The sequence below is a fragment of the Amyelois transitella genome, chromosome 13 (assembly GCF_032362555.1).
Source record: "Amyelois transitella isolate CPQ chromosome 13, ilAmyTran1.1, whole genome shotgun sequence".
NCBI lineage: Eukaryota > Metazoa > Arthropoda > Insecta > Lepidoptera > Pyralidae > Amyelois > Amyelois transitella.
The window spans coordinates 2,362,405-2,383,587 of record NC_083516.1 but is presented as its reverse complement, the minus strand read 5'-3'; the positions used below and the strand labels follow the sequence as shown (position 1 = coordinate 2,383,587).

Genomic DNA, 21,183 nt, shown 5'->3' with positions numbered 1-21,183 from the left:
TTATCCAATTTTATCGTTCTAATTCATTTGTTTTAGTTTTTATATCATCTACATGATAAACAGAACTGAAATAAACAATACAATCTAAATGATTTCTATTTACGTCTCCAGTCTCACGCCTGGTACTTGTCGATTCTGTCGATAGGCATTCCTCTGGCGAACTGCATGAAGGGTCACGGGTCATGAACATGACTTCTCAGATAATGGTCACATGAACGTTGCATGGCCTCTTGATTATTGTCTAATTATGTTTTGCCGCCATTTGACCATGTGAAAAGTAAGAAGCTAACTAATTCTTTAGACGTTGGTGTTATGTTCTGATATTTTTCTTAAAATTTTGTAATTTTCTAGCGAACAAGAAAAAGTTTAGTTTGTTGGTAGCTTACCAGCAGTTTCGTCCGCGCGAATTCAGCGCTACCTAAACACGCGAATACAGGTTTTTTCGCAAATCCCACGAGAACTGTAGTTTTAACCGGGATAAAAAGTACCCTATCCATGCCCTTCTCCATTCCGATCTACCATTCCTTTCTATCTACATTCTTGTCTGAAGGGGATCCTGGGGGCTTCTCTACAGACGGCCTCTGTGGCGCAGCGGTAGTACGCTTGTCTGTGACACCAGAGGTCCTGGGTTCGAATCCCGGCCAGGGCATGATGAGAAAAGAACTTTTTCTGATTGGCCTGGGTCTTGGATGTTTATCTATATAAGTATTTATTATAAAAATATAGTATCGTTGAGTTAGTATCTCGTAACACAAGTCTCGAACTTACTTCGAGGCTAACTCAATCTGTGTAATTTGTCCTAAAAAAAAGAAGAAAAAAAAAAAGAAAAAAAAGTATTGAGGAGAGATGTAAGACTTTATGAAAAATTTAAAGGATTATGTGCATAAAATCGCAATTACCAAAAGGAACTAGGTTTTAAGCTTTCTTTCAGCCAATTTTCGCTGTTAACTTATTTAATTTTTTCATTTTAGTGTTGCGTCCATTTTCTTGGTCCAATTAATGTCTATCTCCAACTTATAAGCCAAGAATCAAGATATAAATTGAGACCGACAATTAATTAGCAATTTGAATAGATACATATATTGTTTGTGTCCACTTTTAGATATGAGTAACACTATATTTGCCCAGATAAGTATATTTTATAGTATGATATCACAGTCGTGTCTACTGCAATCACGATTAATAAATCACCACTAAAATTAAGTATGTACTAAATAGGAGCCAAATATTATATATTTATTAAATGTACGTTCAAATGGTGAAGTGAACCTTTTAAATGATATTATATATCTAGTAAAAACATTTTGATATTATTTGGTAAAAAAATATATAAAAGATATTAAAGAAATAACATCATTTTATCACCTCGCTTGCTTTTAATTTTATTTGGGAAGATACAAACCTACTGCTGTATTATGTATAAATACTTATATTTTATAAGAATTTTTACAATATTTACTAACTATTTTAGCGATTAAACTATAAAGATCCAACTAAAAACTAACTAAAGGCTTGAGGTTCTTCTCGTCGTGCTAGAAACCTGTCACTATTTGAATCTCAATCCCATCAAATCTGAACGTGGCCTTTCAGTCTTTGCGAGACTGTTGGCTCTGTTTGGGGTAAACATAAGCGATATAGACCTGACTATATATATGTAAGTATGTATGAACCGATAAAAACGATACATACTCATATATAATGGTCTATATCCCTTGGGGGTAGACAGAGTCAATAGTTTGAAAAGACTAAAAGACCACGTTTAGCTGTGTGGCTTAGATAATGATGGAATTGACATTAAAATAGTGACAGGTAGCTAGCCTACAATAGGAATACCAAGTTGCCACGCCTATCCCTTAGTCACCTTTACGACATCCATGGTAAAGTGATTCTATTCTTAAGTCCCAAAAACCACACGGCAAGTCATCGATTCATAACTAGTTTAAAATTGAAAGAGTCATGTTAATTGATTAAGATACTTAATTGTTTCTGGTTTGTCTTACTCAGCTTCGTTCTTCCTTATGTTTTGACCTTCACGCGGTAACCGGTAATGGCGGAGCGGGAACCTTCCTAGTATTTTGGATATTTTTACATACATACATACATATGGTCACGTCTATCGTCCCTTGCGGGGTAGACAGAGCCGACAGTCTTGAAAAAACTGAATGGCCACGTTCAGCTATAACGGCTTAATGATAGAATTGAGATTCAAATAGTGATAGGTTGCTAGCCCATAGCCTAAAAAAAGAATTGGATATTTTTACTAGAGCTTTGTTATAAGACAAAACATTATTCTAAGTAAAGCGCAAATTACGCACCTTAACCTATTAGGTATTTATGTAATTAAATGAAACGTAGGTACATTTTCAATCGTTTACATAGATAAACGTGTCTATACTTAATATTATAAATATGAAAGTGTGTTTGTTTACTCGTCTTTCACGTCAAAACCACTAAACAGATCTCAATAAATTTTTTGCATACATATATAAGTTATTACGGAGAAGGACATTAGGGTAATTTTTTTATGACATTCGTAACAGAGTTGATCGTATAGTTTTCAAATGTCTCTTCAAATCTTATCCGACAAGGCTATTGAAGAATTCACATAAGCCTTAGGGGTTCGTTTGGGATAAGACTTGATTAGTTATATGTATGTATGTCATTTGAATTTTATTAATGGCTATTTGATAATCAGTATTTTTTTTTTTTTGGCTGAATGTTATTTCTGGAATCCAGCTCTGAGATGAGTCATGTGGCGCCCCGCATGCCCTGACCTTAGGCCGGCGCTCAGTGCGAGCGCACTGGAGACTCGTTCACCCACACGTAATGTCTCTCAATATAATGTAAGGTATTTTATTTTATTTATTTATTTTGGGACAAATTACACAGATTGTGTTAGCCTCGAAGTAAGTTCGAAACTTGTGTTACGAGATACTAACTCAACGATACTATATTTTATAATAAATACTTATATAGATAAACATCCAAGACCCAGGCCAATCAGAAAAAGTTTTTTTCTCATCATGCCCTGACCAGGATTCGAACCCGGGACCTCCGGTGTCACAGACAAGCGCACTACCGCTGCGCCACAGAGGCCGTCAAAGGTATAGTATAAATCCATACTTTCAAGCGCTCTCCCCCAGCATTGCAAGAATACTTCATCTCTTTCCAATGGATATCGCAAAAGAGAGACGAATAATAGAAAAAAATACGGTCGAATTAAGATCCTAATTTTTTGAAGTCGGTTAAAAAGGCGCAGTCAACTAGGGCTGTTTTATCATATCCCAATATGGGTTAGGTTCCCCCCCCCCTGCAAAGGTTGCGCAGGTCACATGGGTGTAGGATAACTTCACTACATCACTAGGTAGGTACTACAAAGTATTTTCTCTGTCTCTAGGTATGCTTGAGCTAACGTCGGAAGTGTGGACGGATTTTGTGTGCCGTGTGGTTCCCGGCACCAATACAAAAAATAATAGGACCACTCCATCTCTTTCCCATGGATGTCGTAAAATGCGACTAAGGGATAGGTTTACAAACTTGGGATTCTTTTTTAGGCGATGGGTTAGCAACCTGTCACTATTTGAATCTCAATTCTATCATTAAGCTAAGTAGCTGAACGTGGCCATTCAGTATTTTCAAGAGTGTTGGCTCTGTCTACCCCGCAAGGGATATAGACGTGACCATATGTTTATATGTTTTGTTTTGAACGGATTTTATTCCTGTTTGAAATGTTGGAAAGAGAGTTTTCTGAGGAAGAGGAACTTTAGCGCCATTAATAAATACCTACTTATAATATTCCGAATTATGTGTATATGCGCAGTAGCACCAGGTAGGTATCAATAAATATTTGGAATTCCATGTTAGGTAGGTACAATAGGTGTGTACCTACGTGATAATATGTAGTACGTTAAGCATACTTTATAGAGTAAACGTATCTGCCTACATGAGGCTTGTAAAGTGAATAAGTCAATCATTGTAGACCTAATAAACATCAACTTGACTTCTTTCTATTAAAACTCTGACAGATTTTGAGCATTGTTTTAAGAACTCAAAGTGCCGATTTTCATGGATATCGGTTCAATGGTTTTGACGTGAGAGACGGACAAACACACTTTCACATTTAATATTAAGGATTGCCATTTAAATGATTTAAAACGAAAAATACCTAACTGACAGGTATAATTTTTCTTTATTTTTTTTTTAATATCAAGTGTCAACAGAAGTTAGCTATTGGTCATCATTAATGTAGCTCTACTGAAAAATCTTCAAATTAGTACATATGCCGGAAGTTTAACTATTGTTTATTTAATAAAAAATAAACATAGGTATCAAAAGTGGTAAATTTTTACAATGATGCTAAAGTGCTAATAAGTGGCTATAAATGATTGAATAAATACTTCTACAAAGGACGTCCAACGCAGGCACAAATAACTACGTAATAGATCTAAAAAATTAACTTAATTAACTAGGGTTAATGCAACGCTACATTTTAAATCTGTAACTGGGATAAATTAAAAATATAATTAATTAGAATTAAAAAAGACTACATACAAATTTCGAAATTAACGTACCCACTATTTTTTTTTATAAGATATTACTTTTTAATTAAATAATATAAATAAAACTTACCTGCAATTCCGCTGAACATTTTGAGTGCCTTAAAAAAAATCACCAAATATTAGACACGAATAAATCTTAGAAATCACTTCAATAAAGTAGATATATGAATTAAAATAATACACAATTTTTTTTCACAAATAATATTCCGAACTAGCGCACCTCGTCAAGTTCCGATAGTTATACCCTTCAAGGTTCAACTAAATATCGCTGCTGCGCTTCTATACTCAGACCAATCGAAAATATTTTTCCTTGCGGCTGATACATGAACCGACTTTATTTTTATCTATGACGTCATGCAATTTCTGCGTTTTGTTTTCACTTAGATGTCTTCTAAACTTTGTTACCTATTTATTACGTATAAAAATACTATAAACTTTGTAATTGTGGATACCAAAAATATAGTACGTAAAAAAGAACTTTGTTGTTTTAATTACTTAAATTTCACTATTTTTTAAGTTATAGTAGAACTTGGTAGTTTTAATTTTTTATGACTAGCAATACCATTTGCAATTTTTTTTTACACCTTCGAATGAAAGGCTGTTGAATTGCTTCATTCTGCCATTTGATAAGTTGTAAACATCTTACGTACTAGGGAATTAATTATTGAAGGTCTCTGAGAAGGAACAGTCGTTGATTTTTAAACTTAGATTAGGAGAGAAATGTCTACGAATATCCCAGGTTTACAAGTACATATTTTTTCTTCGTCTACGAGTGACATCAAATTAAAAAAATATGGTTGCCTAGCAACGAACTGCATCCATTTGTAAACAAACAGAACAAGACGGTATCAACGCTAAGTTTTTAAATAATTCTGTAAGCAGAATATGTGCGTGAAATGTCGAAAGATAATACAAATCTCCGCCTGCTAGGTTCACCCGTTAATCTTTCATATCGTAGCAAGAAAAAGGACGATAAGAAAAACATTAGAAACAGGCCAAGATCAGCGCTGCAGAATTCTTGTTTTACACCGGTATTTCTTGCTTTATATTATTAACCATGCGTTAAAAAGAATTTATTCCTTTATTTCATCAAACGTTACTGCATCCATAATGAAATAGAGAAAGAAAGATAGAGTAGAGAGAAAAGTTACTTTCAAGGCCTTTTTTACCAGTGAGACTAGGAAATTGAATTCGTTCCTATTGAAAATGTGGCTCTATTTTCCACTCTGTATCCTTCTATGGGATTTCCGAAATCCAATTTGAAAAATCGGCAAAATTCGTGTCAAGCTATGACCATTGTTATGGATTTGTTTTGCTTGGTAGACCTGCAGCTCTTCTTGTTCCAGAGATGCCCCTAAATAGGGGCAGGAATAAATAAAATAAAGAGATTGCAAAAATACGGTCTTAACTTTTCCACTGACAAAACGAGACACCAACAAAACACTATTCAAAAAATGACATTAGACATAAAGAAATATTCTGAAGTCCAACATTTTTGGTCATCCCAACGACCATCACTGTTGGAACAAAATTTGAAGAGCAATCTTATCGATTAATACCTGAAAAAATTCATTTTAGGATGTACAAGAAAGATACAAAAGACCATTCTCTGCTGACACAAAGGATCGAGCTCCCTCCACCAGGAATTTCTTGAAGTCTTTTAGCGCAGACTTACTTCAATCATACAATAGTAAGAATAACAATTTAGTTTAATTATTAATGTTAGCAGATGCCTTTAAACATGTTCTAGAAGATTTGATCAGCTAAACATATTTGTTAAACTTTTAGAATAATGGTTTCTCAGTATGAGACATCGTTAGTTGTTTGATTTGAAAATGATTTTTTTCAGATTTTATTTTCAGTAATTAATTTTTTTTCAGATTCACCAATTCGTGTAGTTCCGCCTACTGCAGACCTACTTCGTGAATCTCTTCAGAGTCATCCTATTCTCAGGGAAAAGGATCTTTGTAGCAATGCCTCGGATTATGGCTCTGAAGACACTTTCATCAGTTTAGGAACAAAAATCAAAGCCAGAGCTCAATCTAGTCCCAAACCTAAGAATTCTAACAACAAAAACCATTTAAAATATAGGAATATTAATAAAAGATCTCGTAAGGCTATGGAGAATAATGATAATGGAGACAAAAATAGTACTGGATATGGAATGGAAGTAAAAATAACCGAAAGACCTCAAAGAATTCCATCTCCCACAAGGAAGGACATGTTATTTGATCGTAGTGTATCACCTTTTAAAAGTCAAATGTATGAATCTTATTTCGTGTCTTTAGATTCTGATAGAAAGAGTCCAGAAGATTCCTTAGCTGAATGTGTCACATTTGGTGCTAACAACATACAGACGGAAGTTGAAGAAGCTATAGATTCTTACTCGCGTAGACTAAACCTCACTAAGCAACAACTATCTCTTGTTGAAGAAGAGTCAACACAAGATCTCGATAGTGTCCCGTCACAACATATGCCTAGTCTTTCCCCTGAAAATTCATTTGGCGATCATAAAACTATTAATGATAACATGGATGAAAATTATACGGGACGCAACACTTTCGTTGAAGACGCAAAAGACGAAGATTATTGTAAACCTCAAGCGTATTTAAGTGATACTAGAACTTACAGCACTTTTTATGACGACTTTCATACAAACACATTTGAAAGTTTCAAAACCAAAATGTCAAGTACTGTTATGCATACTGATTCGTCTTCTAAAGATTCTGGATACCATGATAGTGCGGTTAATGATGACAAAAACTTTTCTCTCCCGTCATCGTCATTATTAAAAAGATCTAAATCACATAACAAATTGGAAGATCAGCCAAAAAGTTTAGACAGTGTATCCACCAATAGTAATGAGAAAGGCTATCCTAAAACGTTTCCTCTAGACAGAAAGGTTCCGTGGACTGAACCATTGAATCATAGTCGATTGCTTTACAAAGACTTTTTCTTAAAGAAAGAAGGTCATATTGCTTTACCCCCACAAAATTCCCCAGTCAAGGGTGATATACAAAGTCTCCCTAGTACAAGTGAAGCAGTAGATGCTATAAAAACAGATGAACAAATTAATTTAGAGTATCCATCGTATTTAAGAAATAGTTCTACAAAAGCCTATACTTCTAAAGTAATAGAAGATTATAAAAAAGAGATAGAGGCTATAAATAATTTACATGAATTAACTATGAAAGACATAAAAACTGAAGCTATTTCGCCCACTCCATTGAACATTGATAAAATGTTTGAAATAAATTCAAAATCCCTTAATGATGATAAAAAAGATATGACTTCATCACCAGAAGATTCTGATATGTCTGATATGCATGTGAAAAATAATGAAGTCAGCAATTGCCTAGAAAAAAATAAGAGGGATATTTCTAAAGTATCTACCAAAGAATTGATTCAAAACTATCTCAAAGTTAAAGAAGGAGATTATTTATCTAAGAATAACAAAAAGATGGACAAGAAAAATAGTAATTTGAATACAAAATTTAACGAAAACGTTCCAAAACAGGAATGGAATAACAAAAACACAAAAGCAGGTCAAAAGTCTACTATTCCTGTAAACATAAGAAATCAAACTCAACGTCATTTGTATAATGCGCGCACCCCTTTAAGTGCTAGGATCGAGAGTGTCCAGCATGATAAAGATATCGATTCCTGGATGTCATTATCTGCTCCATCACCTAGACATCTAGAAATTGGTGATACTGAACCCAAAGCTGAGACTCCAAAAACTAATGATGTAAAACCTTTTGGCGAAAAATCAGAAGATAAACGACCCGAAGCTGAACCTAGTCCACCAGTTGAAATAGAAACACCTAAAACTAAAGAGTTAAATAGTAAATCAACAGTTTTAGATATTTATTCGATGTTGAAGGAAATAGAGAGTTATGGAGACAATCCAGTGACTGCAGTTGCTAAGGTTGACATTCCCGTGGATAAAACTCATGAAGAGTCTAAAAAAGATGAAGACACGACCGCTCCTAAAGATAATTTCATGTAAGATGGTATTTTTTGGGAAGCATATATCTTTGTTTAGATTGGTGGAGTTAATGTTAATGGTGTTAATATTTTCAGGGAAATATTTGAGTTCCTCGAGAAGGTCGAGCAAAGCGCCAACGACGCGTTGTCAGTAGTGACAAGTACCACTCCCCAGACTGTCCCAAGGTGAGTACGTTCTAGGTATATCAACGCAGAACTAGGTATAACAAATTATAGATACCTCTTTAGAGTTTTTAAAAGAAAATATGTAACTTTTTAGTTTTTATATTCATGTCAGCCCGCGCTTGGATAACAAGATAGAGACAAAGTTATGTTTTCATATCGATACGCAAACTTAGGATTTTTATTTAAGGCGATTGGTTAGTTAGTAGTGATAGGGTATCACTATTTAAATCGCAATTCCATCTTTAACCTATACGCTGAACTTCTTTTAGTCTTTGTTGTACTGTTACCACGAATAGCAAGGGACAAAGAAGACATGATCATAAGTATGTATGCATGTATGACTTTAATTTTGTCAGATTGGAGGTCCTTTTGAAACTGCCTGCAACGGAACTGGCGCAAAGATTGGTGACAGCCTCTTTGCAGTTAGAGGAGCGCTCGTGCTGCATCGCGCTGCTGCAAGAAAGTCTGACCAATCACAAGGAGCAAGTAATAAATTATTAAATTATTAGGTAGTAATCAATAATAGTCGTGATTACGAACGGACTTATAGCGAAGAGTATCGACCGTCACCTAGAGCCGCTCTCGCTTGGTTGTTGGATCAAGGGTCAGATACAGAAAGCAGTACTTTTGGACACGGCCCGCATTGTAAGGAGGTTCCCCACTCTCGAACCCTGACCATCGACGGTCAGAGTCTACCACCTGCCAATTCTACAATTATTTTTTTACTTATTTTGAAATGTCGTAAATAGAGAAAAAAAGGCGAATATAAATAAATTCTTTATTTGCTTTAATGTAGTCACGGTTTTGTGGTGACATCTCTATACGTCACACGCCATCCACCAATCACATCGATGTATGCTACGCCATCAGTCAATAGCAAATAATTTTTAAATCGCGTTGTTTTTTCATCGCTACCATAAAATGCGTTATACTAATGTAATAATAATAAAGAGGTAAAGTTAAGAAGTAAATGCTTTATTGTTCAATCAAGCATTTACAAATATAAAACAGTAGTATACTACAAAGGCAGATTTATCCCTAAGTGGAATCTCATCCATCTCCTAGCCAATCTGAAATTTAGAGGATAGCATACAAAATTGAGGCAAGGATGAATAACAGGTCATTCACAAGTTATGGTACTTAAGAGTAAAAAAAAACATATTGTATATATTATTAAAAAATTCAAGACTCAGAAAAGGATTTATTAATCTTTAGTAATACTGATCATGAAAATTCGGGCACCATTGAAAAGGTTCATTATCTGCGGGTGTGGTAGGCAAAGCTGTAGCGTTACTCCTTGTCTAGTAAAATAAAAAGCTACATTGATAATTTCAGATGGTGAATAAAGTGAGCAACTTAGAGAAACAATCGCTACGGAACATTGCTAAGGTGAAGCAGGAGTGTGAGGAGACTATAAAACGACACCAGAATTTCATAGACCAGGTAAACTTTTATTGAATTTGTAGAAAGATAGTCTAGATAGTGCTGTGTGGTTCAGGGCACTTTAGTAAGGGCCACTTGTATCGCTTTCCCATGAATCGTAAAAGGCGATAAAGGGATAGGCTGATATTACTTGGGATTGACCTGTCAGTATTTAAATCTCATTTCCATAATTAAGCCATTCAGCTGAACGTGGCCTTTCAGTCTATGCGAGACTGTAACTGTAGGCTCTGTCAATAGTTAACCTGTGCATAGTGCCAACAAACACACTTTATCTTGGTAAATACCTATATAGCTAGCCATTTTAGCACCTACGTAATATGTTGCCATTTTGTTACAACTTATGTCCAGATTCTTATAAAAACAACAAATCTCCAATTTCAGCTTATCAACGACAAAAAGACCCTTAACCATCGCATTGAACAGCTGGTAGACGAGAGAAGGTCTTTAGAAGACAGATGGAAGCGGTCTGCGCAGGCGCTCGAAGATCGGTACAAACTGGAGCTGAAGAATCAGCACGACAAGATGGCCGCCGCTCAGCAGGTGAATTAAAATTGTAAAAGGTCTTATTTCAGGAAATTGTACAAATATGCCTAATAAAGACCGTATATTCGGTCAATTTGAAGCGCACTTCATCTATTCCATGACCATCAAATCATGTCTTTGATTTTTGCATTTGTCATATTCCAATGGATGCTAAGTTAGTTTTACTTTGCATATAAAATGTCAAGGTACCTTTCATTTTCTTATTGTCTTAGTGATTCCCTTCTGAACTTAAAATCTATGTAAAACTATCGCAATTTTAAAACATATAGTAATTTTGCACATTTCTTCTTTTTTGAAATTTAGCCCATTTCCTACACTGTTCAATTCAAATGCACTTCGCCACCATTTCACTTAATTCGTCATATTCCAGGTTGCAAGGCAGCGATGGGTACGACAGAAAGCGGAGAAAATTAAGGTATTTTTTTTAATCCCCTTAATAATGGCCTGTCGATATATAGAGAAAACTGATATACCAAATGTTTTCATGGCATATAAATGCAGTGAAAAGATTTGCCAAAGTGGCAGGCAGGACTTATTTATTTTACTGCATCTACAGTATTTTCTTTGTAGAACAATTTGCACAGATTTAATTAAATGGAATAGTCTTTCTCTTAAAAATCCCATTTAAAAACAGATCTTTAAACTCTTAAATTTGACAGGAACTAACAGTGAAAGGCCTCGAAGGCGAACTGCGCGAGATGGCGGAACGTCAGCAGAAAGAGATCTCCGACCTGAAGATGTACCACGCGGAGCACTCCGGTCGGACGCAGGCCAAGCATGCTGCGGAGCTGGAGGAGCTGAGGAGGACTTTGGAGGCTGAGAAGGAAGCTGCCCTGGTCAAGGAGAGGCAGTTAGCTGCTTCCAGGTGAGTTTATAAGGAAATTGTCTTTCAAGTCATGATTATTTGATAGCGCGCTCCCAAAATAGGAGGGTAGAACGACTCTGAAGGCTAAGTAAGAGGATGTTCTGGTGAGAAAGCGCCAATTAGCGGTTTCTTAGTTTGAGGTATGTGGGTAAAGTGTCTTCCAGGTCATTTATTTGTCTCTGTAGTTGTAACAATATCAGCAGAAAGAGATCTCCGACCTTAAGATGTACCACGCAGAACCTTCTGGACGGACGCAGGCAAAGCATGCTGCGAAGCTGGAGAAGGAGAAGGATTAAAGAGGCTGAGAAAGATGCTGCCTTGATAAGGTAAAGGCAACTGTTAGGTTTGATTAAAGATGTGTCTTCCAGGTCAATTTGTAGCATTATTGTAATGGGAACAGTAACAGACTGCCTTTTTAAACTGTAACATAACATAATACCCAATAAACCTTATTTATTTCACCTGTTCCAGACTAGAGAAGCAGATCCTGGAGCTAGAGCTGACATACCAGGAGCAACGCACGCGGCTCGTGGCGGAACTGCGGGCGGAGAACGAGCGAGCGGCCGCCGCGCTCGGCGAGCGCGAGCGAGCGAGCAGGGACGAGATCGGTGAGCGCTCGGACATACATACAGGCAGACACTTTATAGCTTGACCAAAAATAGAACAAAATTCGACATATTGCGGCTTATTAAAAAAAATTAAAATATTGAGTTGATCTATAATGCGTATGGCAACACACTGTCTACTCACTTAATTTTTATAATTGTACTTACCTTTGATTATGTGATGGTGTCAAGGCCCGTAGCTGTGTTTTTTTAATGTATAATACATGCTCGTCGAAATATTTTTGTAATTTAGTCAGTTTTCTTAGTAAGCAAATTATTTTATGTAATTCTTATGCGAACAAAGTTTTTCTATATGTAGTTAGTACATATAATTCTAATGTAGATAGAGAATACTTTTTATCCCGATTGCGGCATTTATTCCTAATTGAAAATTAGTTGTTACGTGATGATAAGGTTTCCACGCGTAGGAACTCGCGGGCGGCCTAGTCCCTGATAATGTAATATAATTGACAGAGAAATGGCGAGAAACACAAGAAAAGATATTAGAAGAAAAAAAGTTGGAGTTGGAGAAACACATCGCGGAAGAGAAGAAGAAAATAGAAGTAAGCCTGCATGCATATACTACATTACATTTTCTACGTATATATTAACATTGTCTTTACAAAAATAGTATTTGAAATAAAAAAGGAAAGGTTCAGTTATTCATTCGACAGCTGTCAAAGCGGACGTCTTTGTTTTTTTTTTATGGGTAAAATAATATTAATTTAACGTTTATCATCACATTTTAACCTGTTGTATTACGAAACATAAACATAAAAATTAACAAAATTTAAAACTTTCACAGGAGCAATTGCAAGAAAAAACAAAAGAACTTGAAGAAAAGTTCGAGCAGTACAAGAAAGATTTCGAAATTGAACAACAGATGGCGCTGAAACGGAAAGTGGCGGAGATAGCTGCGCAACACAAGATGGAGAGAGATAGGGAGATAGAGTTAGCTATAGAGAGTATGGAGGCCGAAGCTCAAGCTGGAAGGAAGGAGTTACAGGAAGCGATAAGGTAAGTTGTTAGTATTAATGTTGTTTAGTCTGTTTTTTCCTTAGTTGTGACTCCTGGTTACGTCATGACCTCTCTGGAGAGGTGCCCGGGGTTTTGACAGTGATCCTGGATTGAGTGAGTCAAATTTCTACACGAAGCGACTCGCGTCTGACCTCGCCAACTTTTGCAGGGGTACCTGACCCGTATTGGATCGTATTAAAAGCTACACAAGATTATTTTACGAACCTTTTGCACCACCCATGGGAAGCCTATATGGAGTAAATACCATTCATTTTCTACTATTATGAAAAACAAAGCAAGTTTTTGAATATGTTGCTTGATAAATGTTGATTTGAAGCGAAAGTTAGGCAAGAAGGTGGAATGTTTCTTCTGACACCAAAGAACTTTCTCTTTTTTAGCATAAGATCATAGTAATACCAGTGCAATTAAATTGGTGCAGAAACTTCTACTGATTTTCTTTTTTAGTCCATTGGATTTCTCGTGTTTCTCGCTTTTTCTCGTGCTGCGCATCTAATGAGTAAAATATCTTTTGTTTTTGGCATTTCCATATAAATTTTTAGAAATTATTATATTTATAAATCTTTCTACGCCCAGTATAGTTTCGGCTATGCGTTCGCTTTGAAACTCTCGGTAACGCAAATGTTTTAAATTATATCTGCTTTATTAGACTACAGGACGTCCGTGACTCCGTCTGCAAATATTGACATATCCCGTTCCGGCGGGAGAATCGGGAAATCCTTCGTTCAGTAGGTTAGCTGTTAAAAGATAACAAACAAACAAACTCATTTTCGTATTTATAATACATTTAGTTTTATGGATGTTCTTTTTTGTAGGAGGAACAAAGAACAATATGAAGCGGAATTGAAAGAGTTGGCGGAGACGGAGCAGGCCACGCTGCGCCGCTACCAGGATGCGCAGGCGCGGGTGCGGCTTACGGAAGACAGGTGTAAGTGTCAATATAATGGATCCGTATGCTTTTTGTACAATTTGAATTGAAGAAGTATGCAAGGATTGTGGAAAGATGTATATATCCAACAATTGAAGTCGTTCATGGCGACTAAAAGGCTCTGATAGTATTCCTTGAGAGTTTGGACGCTTAATGGGTGAGAAAAGCATAATATGAGGGTCATTATACATAACACTCTTTAATAGTATCACAATATTTTATATCTGTTTCAGGCGCCGAACTTGAAGTTACCATAAGCCAGTTGGAGACCCGCAATAAACTGCTAATAGAGGTTAGCTTAGTTTTAATATATTATATAAAACTTTATTTTTAACAATTTTTTAACCGAAGCGCCGCCCGCTAGAATTTAGCGCAACCTACTAGCGCCAATGTTGCGCTTGCGCTGCCTACAAAAATAGAGGGTTTCCGTAAATTCTACGGTAACTATATTATAGTTTTTACCGGGATGAAAAGTACCCTATGTCCTTCTCCAGACTCTTCTATATACGCAAAATTTCAAGAAGATTAGGTTCAGTAGATAACTCGTGAAAAAAAACTTAAACAAACTTACTTTCGCATTTATATCTAATATTAGTTGCGATTTATAGTTTACTTTATTGAGTTAAAGAGACAGACATAAAATTTACGTGGTTACCAGCTCTTTCTCGACGAATTATAATTATTTGAAATTCTAAACCTTTACATAATTTTGTAGAAAAACAACCAATTAGAAGCTCAAATGTCAGAGATGCGAGCGAGCGTAGAGCAAGCGTGGAGCCACCGCGTGGACGCACTGAAGAAAGAGATTGAAGACATGAAGAAGACGCACGAGGAACAAATGCACCAGCTCTATGCAAAGTATGATTTTTTACTCTATCACTAGCTTAAACCCGTGGTTCCGCCCGCGAGAAACGGTGTCTTATCTTTTCGTTACATGGATTTAAGTGTGAACACACAAAGACGGATTGATCCTAATCTTTTTTCTTTTGGTGCCGGGAACCACACGGCACAATAATGATCTTATAACTAAATTTTGGAGTCTCCTTTCATGCAATCAAAAGTTGCCTGTAACAAGGCACTACTGTGTTACTTCAACTTCGTTAAACACAGTGTGCAACAAAATCGTTAAATTTCAGACTTAATCAAGGAACAAATTTTGTTTCTTTGGCGGTTTTTTTTTTGCCAATACGTCGAAAATGTCGCTTGATATATTTATATTTGCACAAAATTACATACATAATCACGTCTATATCTCTTGCGGGATAGAGCCAACATTCTTGAAAAGACTGATAGGCCAAGTTCAGCTGTTTGGCTTAATGATAGAATTGAGATTTAAATAGTGACAGGTTGCTAGCCCATCGCCTAAAAGAAGAATTCCAAAATTTTTATTTTCTTATTCCACAGAGTGAAAGTGGCGGTGGCGCGCAAAGATTCCGCCATACAGGCGCTCACCAGGGAGGCGGGGAAGTACCAGGAGAAGATAACATTGTTGGAGCAGAAACTACAGCAGCAGAGGAAGGACTTTCTCAAGCAAAAGTGAACTAAACGATTGAGGAATACCTATTGTAAGCGCCCGCGTTTTCATTGTTTTGTTAGATGCGTTATCCTGATTTGGATTTAGAAATATCTGTTAGCTGAGTCGAGGACGTGAGACGGGACTCGAAAGTCGAAGTAATTACTTGATAACTTTTAATTTGTGGTCATATGCGGACCTAGGGCTCCACTCCAGGAAGGACAAAGTGCCGTGTGGATGATGTCTGTTTAATAAAATATATTTATTCTAGCGACTCGCCCCGGCTTCGCGCGGGTAGCATTTATAAACCTTCCTCAGAAAACCCCCTTTCCACTATTTCAAACAGGACCCAAATTCGTCCACAACTTTTCGAGGTTAGCGCATACATACGGACAGAGAAAATAGAGGGACTGAAGTGATTTATTTGTTGGGGCTCAACATTTCTCTGAAATTTGAGATTACTATTATTTTTATTGTTTGCTCTGTCTACCCCGCGGGGGATATAGACGTAATTATATGTTATGTGAGATTACTTGTCACTCAGTCATTGGCCAACAGTGGACAATGAAAAAGTGGCTTACTTTTATTTTTCCATACATATGTACTACATTCAGTATTAAAATCTACAACAATGAATTGTTTAAGCGTAGCAAAACTCATGAGTATCTCATAAATACTAATATAGTTTGAAAGGACTGATAGGCCACGTTCAGCTGTTAGGCTAAATGGTAGAATTGAGATTCAAATAGTGACACGTTGTTAGCCCATCGCCTGAAACAAGAATCCCAAGTTTATAAGCCTATCCTTTAGTCGCTTTTTACGACTTCCATGGGAAAGAGATGGAGTGGTCCTATTATTTTTCTATTGGTGCAGGGAACCACACGGCAACAATTATATATGTTAGAATAAATTAGACTAATCTTTGAAAGAAAAATATTAAATGTATTTTTATTATTTTTAAATATGTAATGAGACCGTACGGGGCCATCTATCGCCCGCCTTTAGAATTAATTAAAATTATTATTTATTTTATTATAATACCTATTTGTAGTCCGTCCAATAAAATTATGTGATCCAACTATTTATTTTAGGTTATGCAATATAGAATAATTGTTTGTTAATGGACCAAAGATTTTTATTTAGTTTTTACTGTTAGTTGACTTATGATAAGGATGGAGAGTTCACTTTATTGAAACTGAACTACTAACCTTTTTTAAAAAAAATATACGTACTATTTTAATTATCAATTGTTTTGCAGTGTAAATAATTTTTTTTTTTGGAAAAAATAAAAATTAAGATTCTCATGTTCTTCATCATAATGTCACCTTAAAGTAAACTTTGTAATCTGTGTTGCCATTTTTATTTTAGTTATGTGACGTGCTGGCCAATAAATGTTATTTTTGCAAAAACTACTATTCAATTTGCGACGCGATCTATAAATCTGTATTTATAAAAGGATATGTAAGCTTGCATGAACAGAGTTATGAATGTGGATGAAGCGAAAGAAGTATGCAGAGATCGTGGCAAGTGGAAAGATGTAGTCTGTCCGCTTACCCCTCCGGGAAAAGGCGTAATTCTATGTAGGTATGTAATGTGAAGGAATGTCGAAAGACTTACTTTAGTATTAAACCTATGCAATATTGTCATTATAAAAAAACCACACAAAAAATTTAAAATAATTTTAATATCTTAACAATATAAACGTGGGTATACCATACTGGTAAATACTTAAAGCTCTTCACTATCAGGTATATAAACAAACAAAATATTCTCCACCACATCACCAAGGTCTCCACATCTCTGTGCTAGAGCTGGACGTGCCTTGCTCTGGGGACTTTGAGCGTGTATCAACCTCTTCTTTAACTTCAACCTTCACTTGATCTTTGACACTTGAAGGCAGAGCTAGCGACATCGCAGTGTGACTTATAACAGTCCTTGGAATCTCACTTTTCACTAGCCTGTCATAACTAGGTCTCTCCAAAACGGCCGGTATGCTTTCCGGTATCGTTAACTTCTTTTCAGGTACTCTTCTGAAAGCCGAAACTTTCTCAGGAGATCTCCTTTCGTAAACCTTCTCTGGAATCGTTGCGGTCTTTTCGGCTTCTATTCTTATAACCTTTGGTGCTGGCCCAGAAATTTCAACCATAGGTCTTTTTAGTTTATGCCTCATGGAATAGTCGACAGCTCGTTTCGGCGACGCGTCTATACCGATTTTGTAATTTTCTACGTCTATTATGATTGATAGCGGCTCCATGTATTTCTTGTTCCGTAACGCCTCTTGCTTTAACGTTTCTGGGGATATCGTCGTGGATGAGACCGTGGGTTTCTGAGTTTCGGGGCTGGAGTCCTGATCTGAGGCTGATCTGCTCGGGGGAGTGGGGAAGGGAAATTTCTGGACGGGTCGCGGTGGGGTCTCTAGTTCCGTTGAAGAATCGCACGCGGAGTCGCAAGATAGAGGACTTAATGGCGGACTAGTTGGTTTAAGGTTTCTCACGAAATGGAACGCGCTCGGTCTATCGTCCATTCTGAGCGGGTCTGGTACTAAAGGTGGGTAGTCAGGGACGGGATGTAATCTTTGGATTCCATCGATGCAGGAGTTGAGATGGTTGCCTAACCTGTGGCGGAGGCCTGTGGGGACGCTGGCGAGGCGGGATAGGTAGCGTCGGACTTCTACTGCGCAGTCTCCGAAGCCGGCCTTGAAGCGGTGGAGGACGGCGGGGTCGGCAGCGATGGCGGCTGCCAGCTGCTGACGCTGCAGCTTCTGAAGGTGCTTCACGGTCAACTCGAGGATGTCAGCCTTCTCCAGCTTGGAGTGGCGGGCCGGCTGAAATGATGGGAAAATATTGAGTTAGGTTTCCTCTTCAATAAGACGCACATAGTTTAAGTGGGGTAAATATAAAGCAACTCTTTTATATTTTTTATTTATAATTTCAAGCTACTTCTCTTTTCACTGACAACTCTGTAAATACGAGTAGCTTGGAAATTCTGTATAAATAATTAATAAACTGTGATTAATAGTTTTAAGTAAACGCTTTAATATTTTAAAGTATTAAATCACATAAAATAATTCTAATAAGACTCTTGTTAGAACTTCTAGCGTGTGTGGTCCATCTCCGATGCAAACAAATCAATCATAACAATCACGTTAATCAAATCACTCACGTCTTTATCGGTTTTATCCAACAGGAGCTCTTTAAGCTCGTTCAGGCAATGATTGATGCGCGCGCGCCGCTTCTTCTCCATTATTGGTTTGTTCGTCTGTGGAAACGTAATTTGGTAAGTGAAAATAGGTAATTTCACATCACTTTTATACAACCGGTTTATGGATATTAATAATTTCATTTCAGATTTTATATACTTCGATTTCATTAAAATGTACCTAGTCATTTAACATTAAAAACTTTTTAAACCATTTTGGGCACGAATTGCGTAGATATAGATACTACTACAATAACACGTTAGATACTTTTTGGAAAAATATAAAAAATCTCATTTCTATACTAAAACACTTCACAGTCGTAAGTAGGCAGGTAGGTACAATATTTTCCCAAAAATATAAATTTGCCAAAAATTTAATACTTTTGCATTCCATTATATTTCACAATGTTTCCGCAAATCGAATTGCACCACGGCACAGTTTCCAACACTGACCTTCCTCAGCTCAGCCTTCGACATCCCCTGGGTCGGTTCAGAGAACCCAGTTTGGGAATCGTCATCTTCACTGCACGGCATCCTTGAAAAGTTTCACTACACACGTCTTAACACTTCGGCTCCTAGCCACGGAATGATAAAACTTACGATGGGAACGTACAGCAAAATTCATTAATGCACTTCTTCCCGTATTCATCCTGTTTGAAAATCGAAGGTGTAAAATGGTGCCGTCTCGCTCTAGCGCATGGGATTTTGCGGTGGGAACTGTATCGGAATGTTTTGTTTTCGTTCCCTCTCGCTCTCTTAGGGGACATTGAATGGAGCGTGTGGTGTAGTGGTGTGGTGACAGCCGTAGATGTTTAGGTTTGATTCTGTTAAGGAAACGTTTTGAATGTCTTAGGAAGAAAAAATTTTTGGTACTTTTAAAATGTATAATTAATGTGTATAAATTTATTTTAATAATTATTGAAGTATTAAGAAATTATAACCGATAGTCGTAAACGTTTTATACTAAAAGCTCTGGTAAGTTAATTACTTAACACTTCTAAGTATGTATCTTTAGACAAAATTTTGTTTTATAAAAATATATAAAGTGCAAAGTGTTTATAAGTACGTATGTATGCAGGGATGTCTTCGGAACAATAATGATTTTATAAATTAGTAAAAGATTTTTAAAATTGACTGATTAGAATGAACATAGGCTTTAAGACAAATAAGACAAAAGCTTTAAAAAGCGGACAAAAATGTTTTCCATTCTTTTTAACTAATACTATAATAAGTCTGTAAATACAAAAAAAGAACAAATTAAAATACAACTAAAATAATACAAATCAATCTAATAATATAAAATGGTCCCGCTTAGAGTGAAGCTACATCCGCCGTTCCCTTATCCTGTGTATGGGAATGCAGAACCGTGCGCGCACATCAATAACCGTGTTGATTTCCCCATCACCCAACACACGAAACTCCGTACTTGATGACTTCGCAACTTTCCATGAAGTACCGTATTTTTTGTTCGCACACCTTGATGGATAAATTCGATACTTCATACGTGCGGTGTAGCGTGAAGGGTGTGGACATTAAGTTTTGAGTTTTTATCGTGGATTTGTTGGTGGATAAATATGGTACTTTATGAACAGGGGTGTGGAATATTCTCACGGTGTGTGGGAATGTTCCAAGGTGCAAGGGCTGGTACGGTCGGGTAAATTTGGGTTTGCATATGAGGTGTTGCAATTTTGTTGCAATATTAGTTTCATTTCAATACGCAGGTAACAAGGTCTTCATGTGCTACTTAGTTGTACCTAAATAATTTAAACTTGGGAATGCTTTGCACTTTGCATGATTCACATGCGTGAATCATGCAAAGTGAAAAACTAACTTACGTATTAATTACACACATACATATATTTTAATTCTTAATTATTAAAATAAAAATTATAAGATAGGGTAGGTACCAAATTAATTTTAAGTTTGTCGCTTGCGGTAGGCTTCTCTAAGAGTTAGTATCTTATATTAATTATTACAAAGAAGACATGACCACTTAGTTTTTTATTGCTTAATAAATCTACTAGACCAGGGCCCGGGGTTTTTCGGAAGAAAAGTATGCTGTTTCGACGAATTTCATCAAAATCTAAGTAAGATGAAATATAAGTACTTTCCTTTATGAGCGATGCGTTACAAAACTATTAAATCTCTACAATACCTTTATAAAAATTGGTAACCAATGTTTACCTAATTAAAAGATAAGTATGTATGTATGTATGCACCGCTATAATAAATACAGTACAAAACCGAGACTGCGTAAATGCCGTTGCCCCTTCAGAACCAGGTGTCCATTCATGCGACCTTTAAAATACATGCCTTCATGC

The 21,183-nt window shown here is 36.4% G+C and overlaps 3 protein-coding genes across 3 annotated transcripts in view; 1 reads left to right on the top strand and 2 right to left on the bottom strand.

Moving 5' to 3' along the window:
• Positions 1-4,903, bottom strand: part of LOC106137907 (perilipin-4) — a 37,737-nt gene extending 32,834 nt beyond the window's left edge. Inside the window, exons 1-2 of the mRNA XM_060947596.1 lie at positions 4,780-4,903; positions 4,630-4,657 (exon numbers count right to left, since the gene is read on the bottom strand). Coding sequence (XP_060803579.1) covers positions 4,630-4,648 — 19 coding nt within the window. The 5' untranslated portion in view covers positions 4,649-4,657; positions 4,780-4,903. The remainder of the gene's footprint in view (positions 1-4,629; positions 4,658-4,779) is intronic.
• Positions 4,904-5,412: 509 nt separating this feature from the next.
• Positions 5,413-16,915, top strand: LOC106137906 (centrosomal protein of 131 kDa). Its single transcript, XM_060947301.1, has 16 exons — positions 5,413-5,590; positions 6,138-6,249; positions 6,440-8,564; positions 8,643-8,732; positions 9,089-9,218; positions 10,068-10,175; positions 10,557-10,715; positions 11,089-11,133; positions 11,378-11,583; positions 12,055-12,191; positions 12,663-12,751; positions 12,994-13,205; positions 14,039-14,151; positions 14,385-14,443; positions 14,867-15,009; positions 15,556-16,915. Exons 1-16 carry the CDS (start codon positions 5,456-5,458, stop codon positions 15,689-15,691), a joined length of 3,999 nt encoding a protein of 1,332 aa, XP_060803284.1. The 5' UTR covers positions 5,413-5,455; the 3' UTR covers positions 15,692-16,915.
• A 454-nt stretch (positions 16,916-17,369) lies between these two features.
• LOC106137899 (uncharacterized) lies at positions 17,370-19,452 on the bottom strand. Its single transcript, XM_060947322.1, has 3 exons — positions 19,316-19,452; positions 18,827-18,922; positions 17,370-18,488 (listed from the first exon to the last, which is right to left on the bottom strand). Exons 1-3 carry the CDS (start codon positions 19,394-19,396, stop codon positions 17,445-17,447), a joined length of 1,221 nt encoding a protein of 406 aa, XP_060803305.1. The 5' UTR covers positions 19,397-19,452; the 3' UTR covers positions 17,370-17,444.
• Positions 19,453-21,183: the final 1,731 nt, after the last annotated feature.

What these genes read in the sequence shown, in the direction of transcription:
- LOC106137899 (XM_060947322.1), bottom strand. Translation starts at nt 19,396, where the DNA reads ATGCCGTGCAGTGAAGATGACGATTCCCAAACTGGGTTCTCTGAACCG. An exon ending in CGAAGGCTGAGCTGAGGAAG is followed by an intron (nt 18,923 to 19,315) that starts GTCAGTGTTGGA and finishes ACGTTTCCACAG; the next exon opens with ACGAACAAACCAATAATGGA. An exon ending in TGGATAAAACCGATAAAGAC is followed by an intron (nt 18,489 to 18,826) that starts GTGAGTGATTTG and finishes CCATCATTTCAG; the next exon opens with CCGGCCCGCCACTCCAAGCT.
- LOC106137906 (XM_060947301.1), top strand. Translation starts at nt 5,456, where the DNA reads ATGTCGAAAGATAATACAAATCTCCGCCTGCTAGGTTCACCCGTTAAT. An exon ending in AAGAGAAGAAGAAAATAGAA is followed by an intron (nt 12,752 to 12,993) that starts GTAAGCCTGCAT and finishes AAACTTTCACAG; the next exon opens with GAGCAATTGCAAGAAAAAAC. An exon ending in GAGTTACAGGAAGCGATAAG is followed by an intron (nt 13,206 to 14,038) that starts GTAAGTTGTTAG and finishes TCTTTTTTGTAG; the next exon opens with GAGGAACAAAGAACAATATG.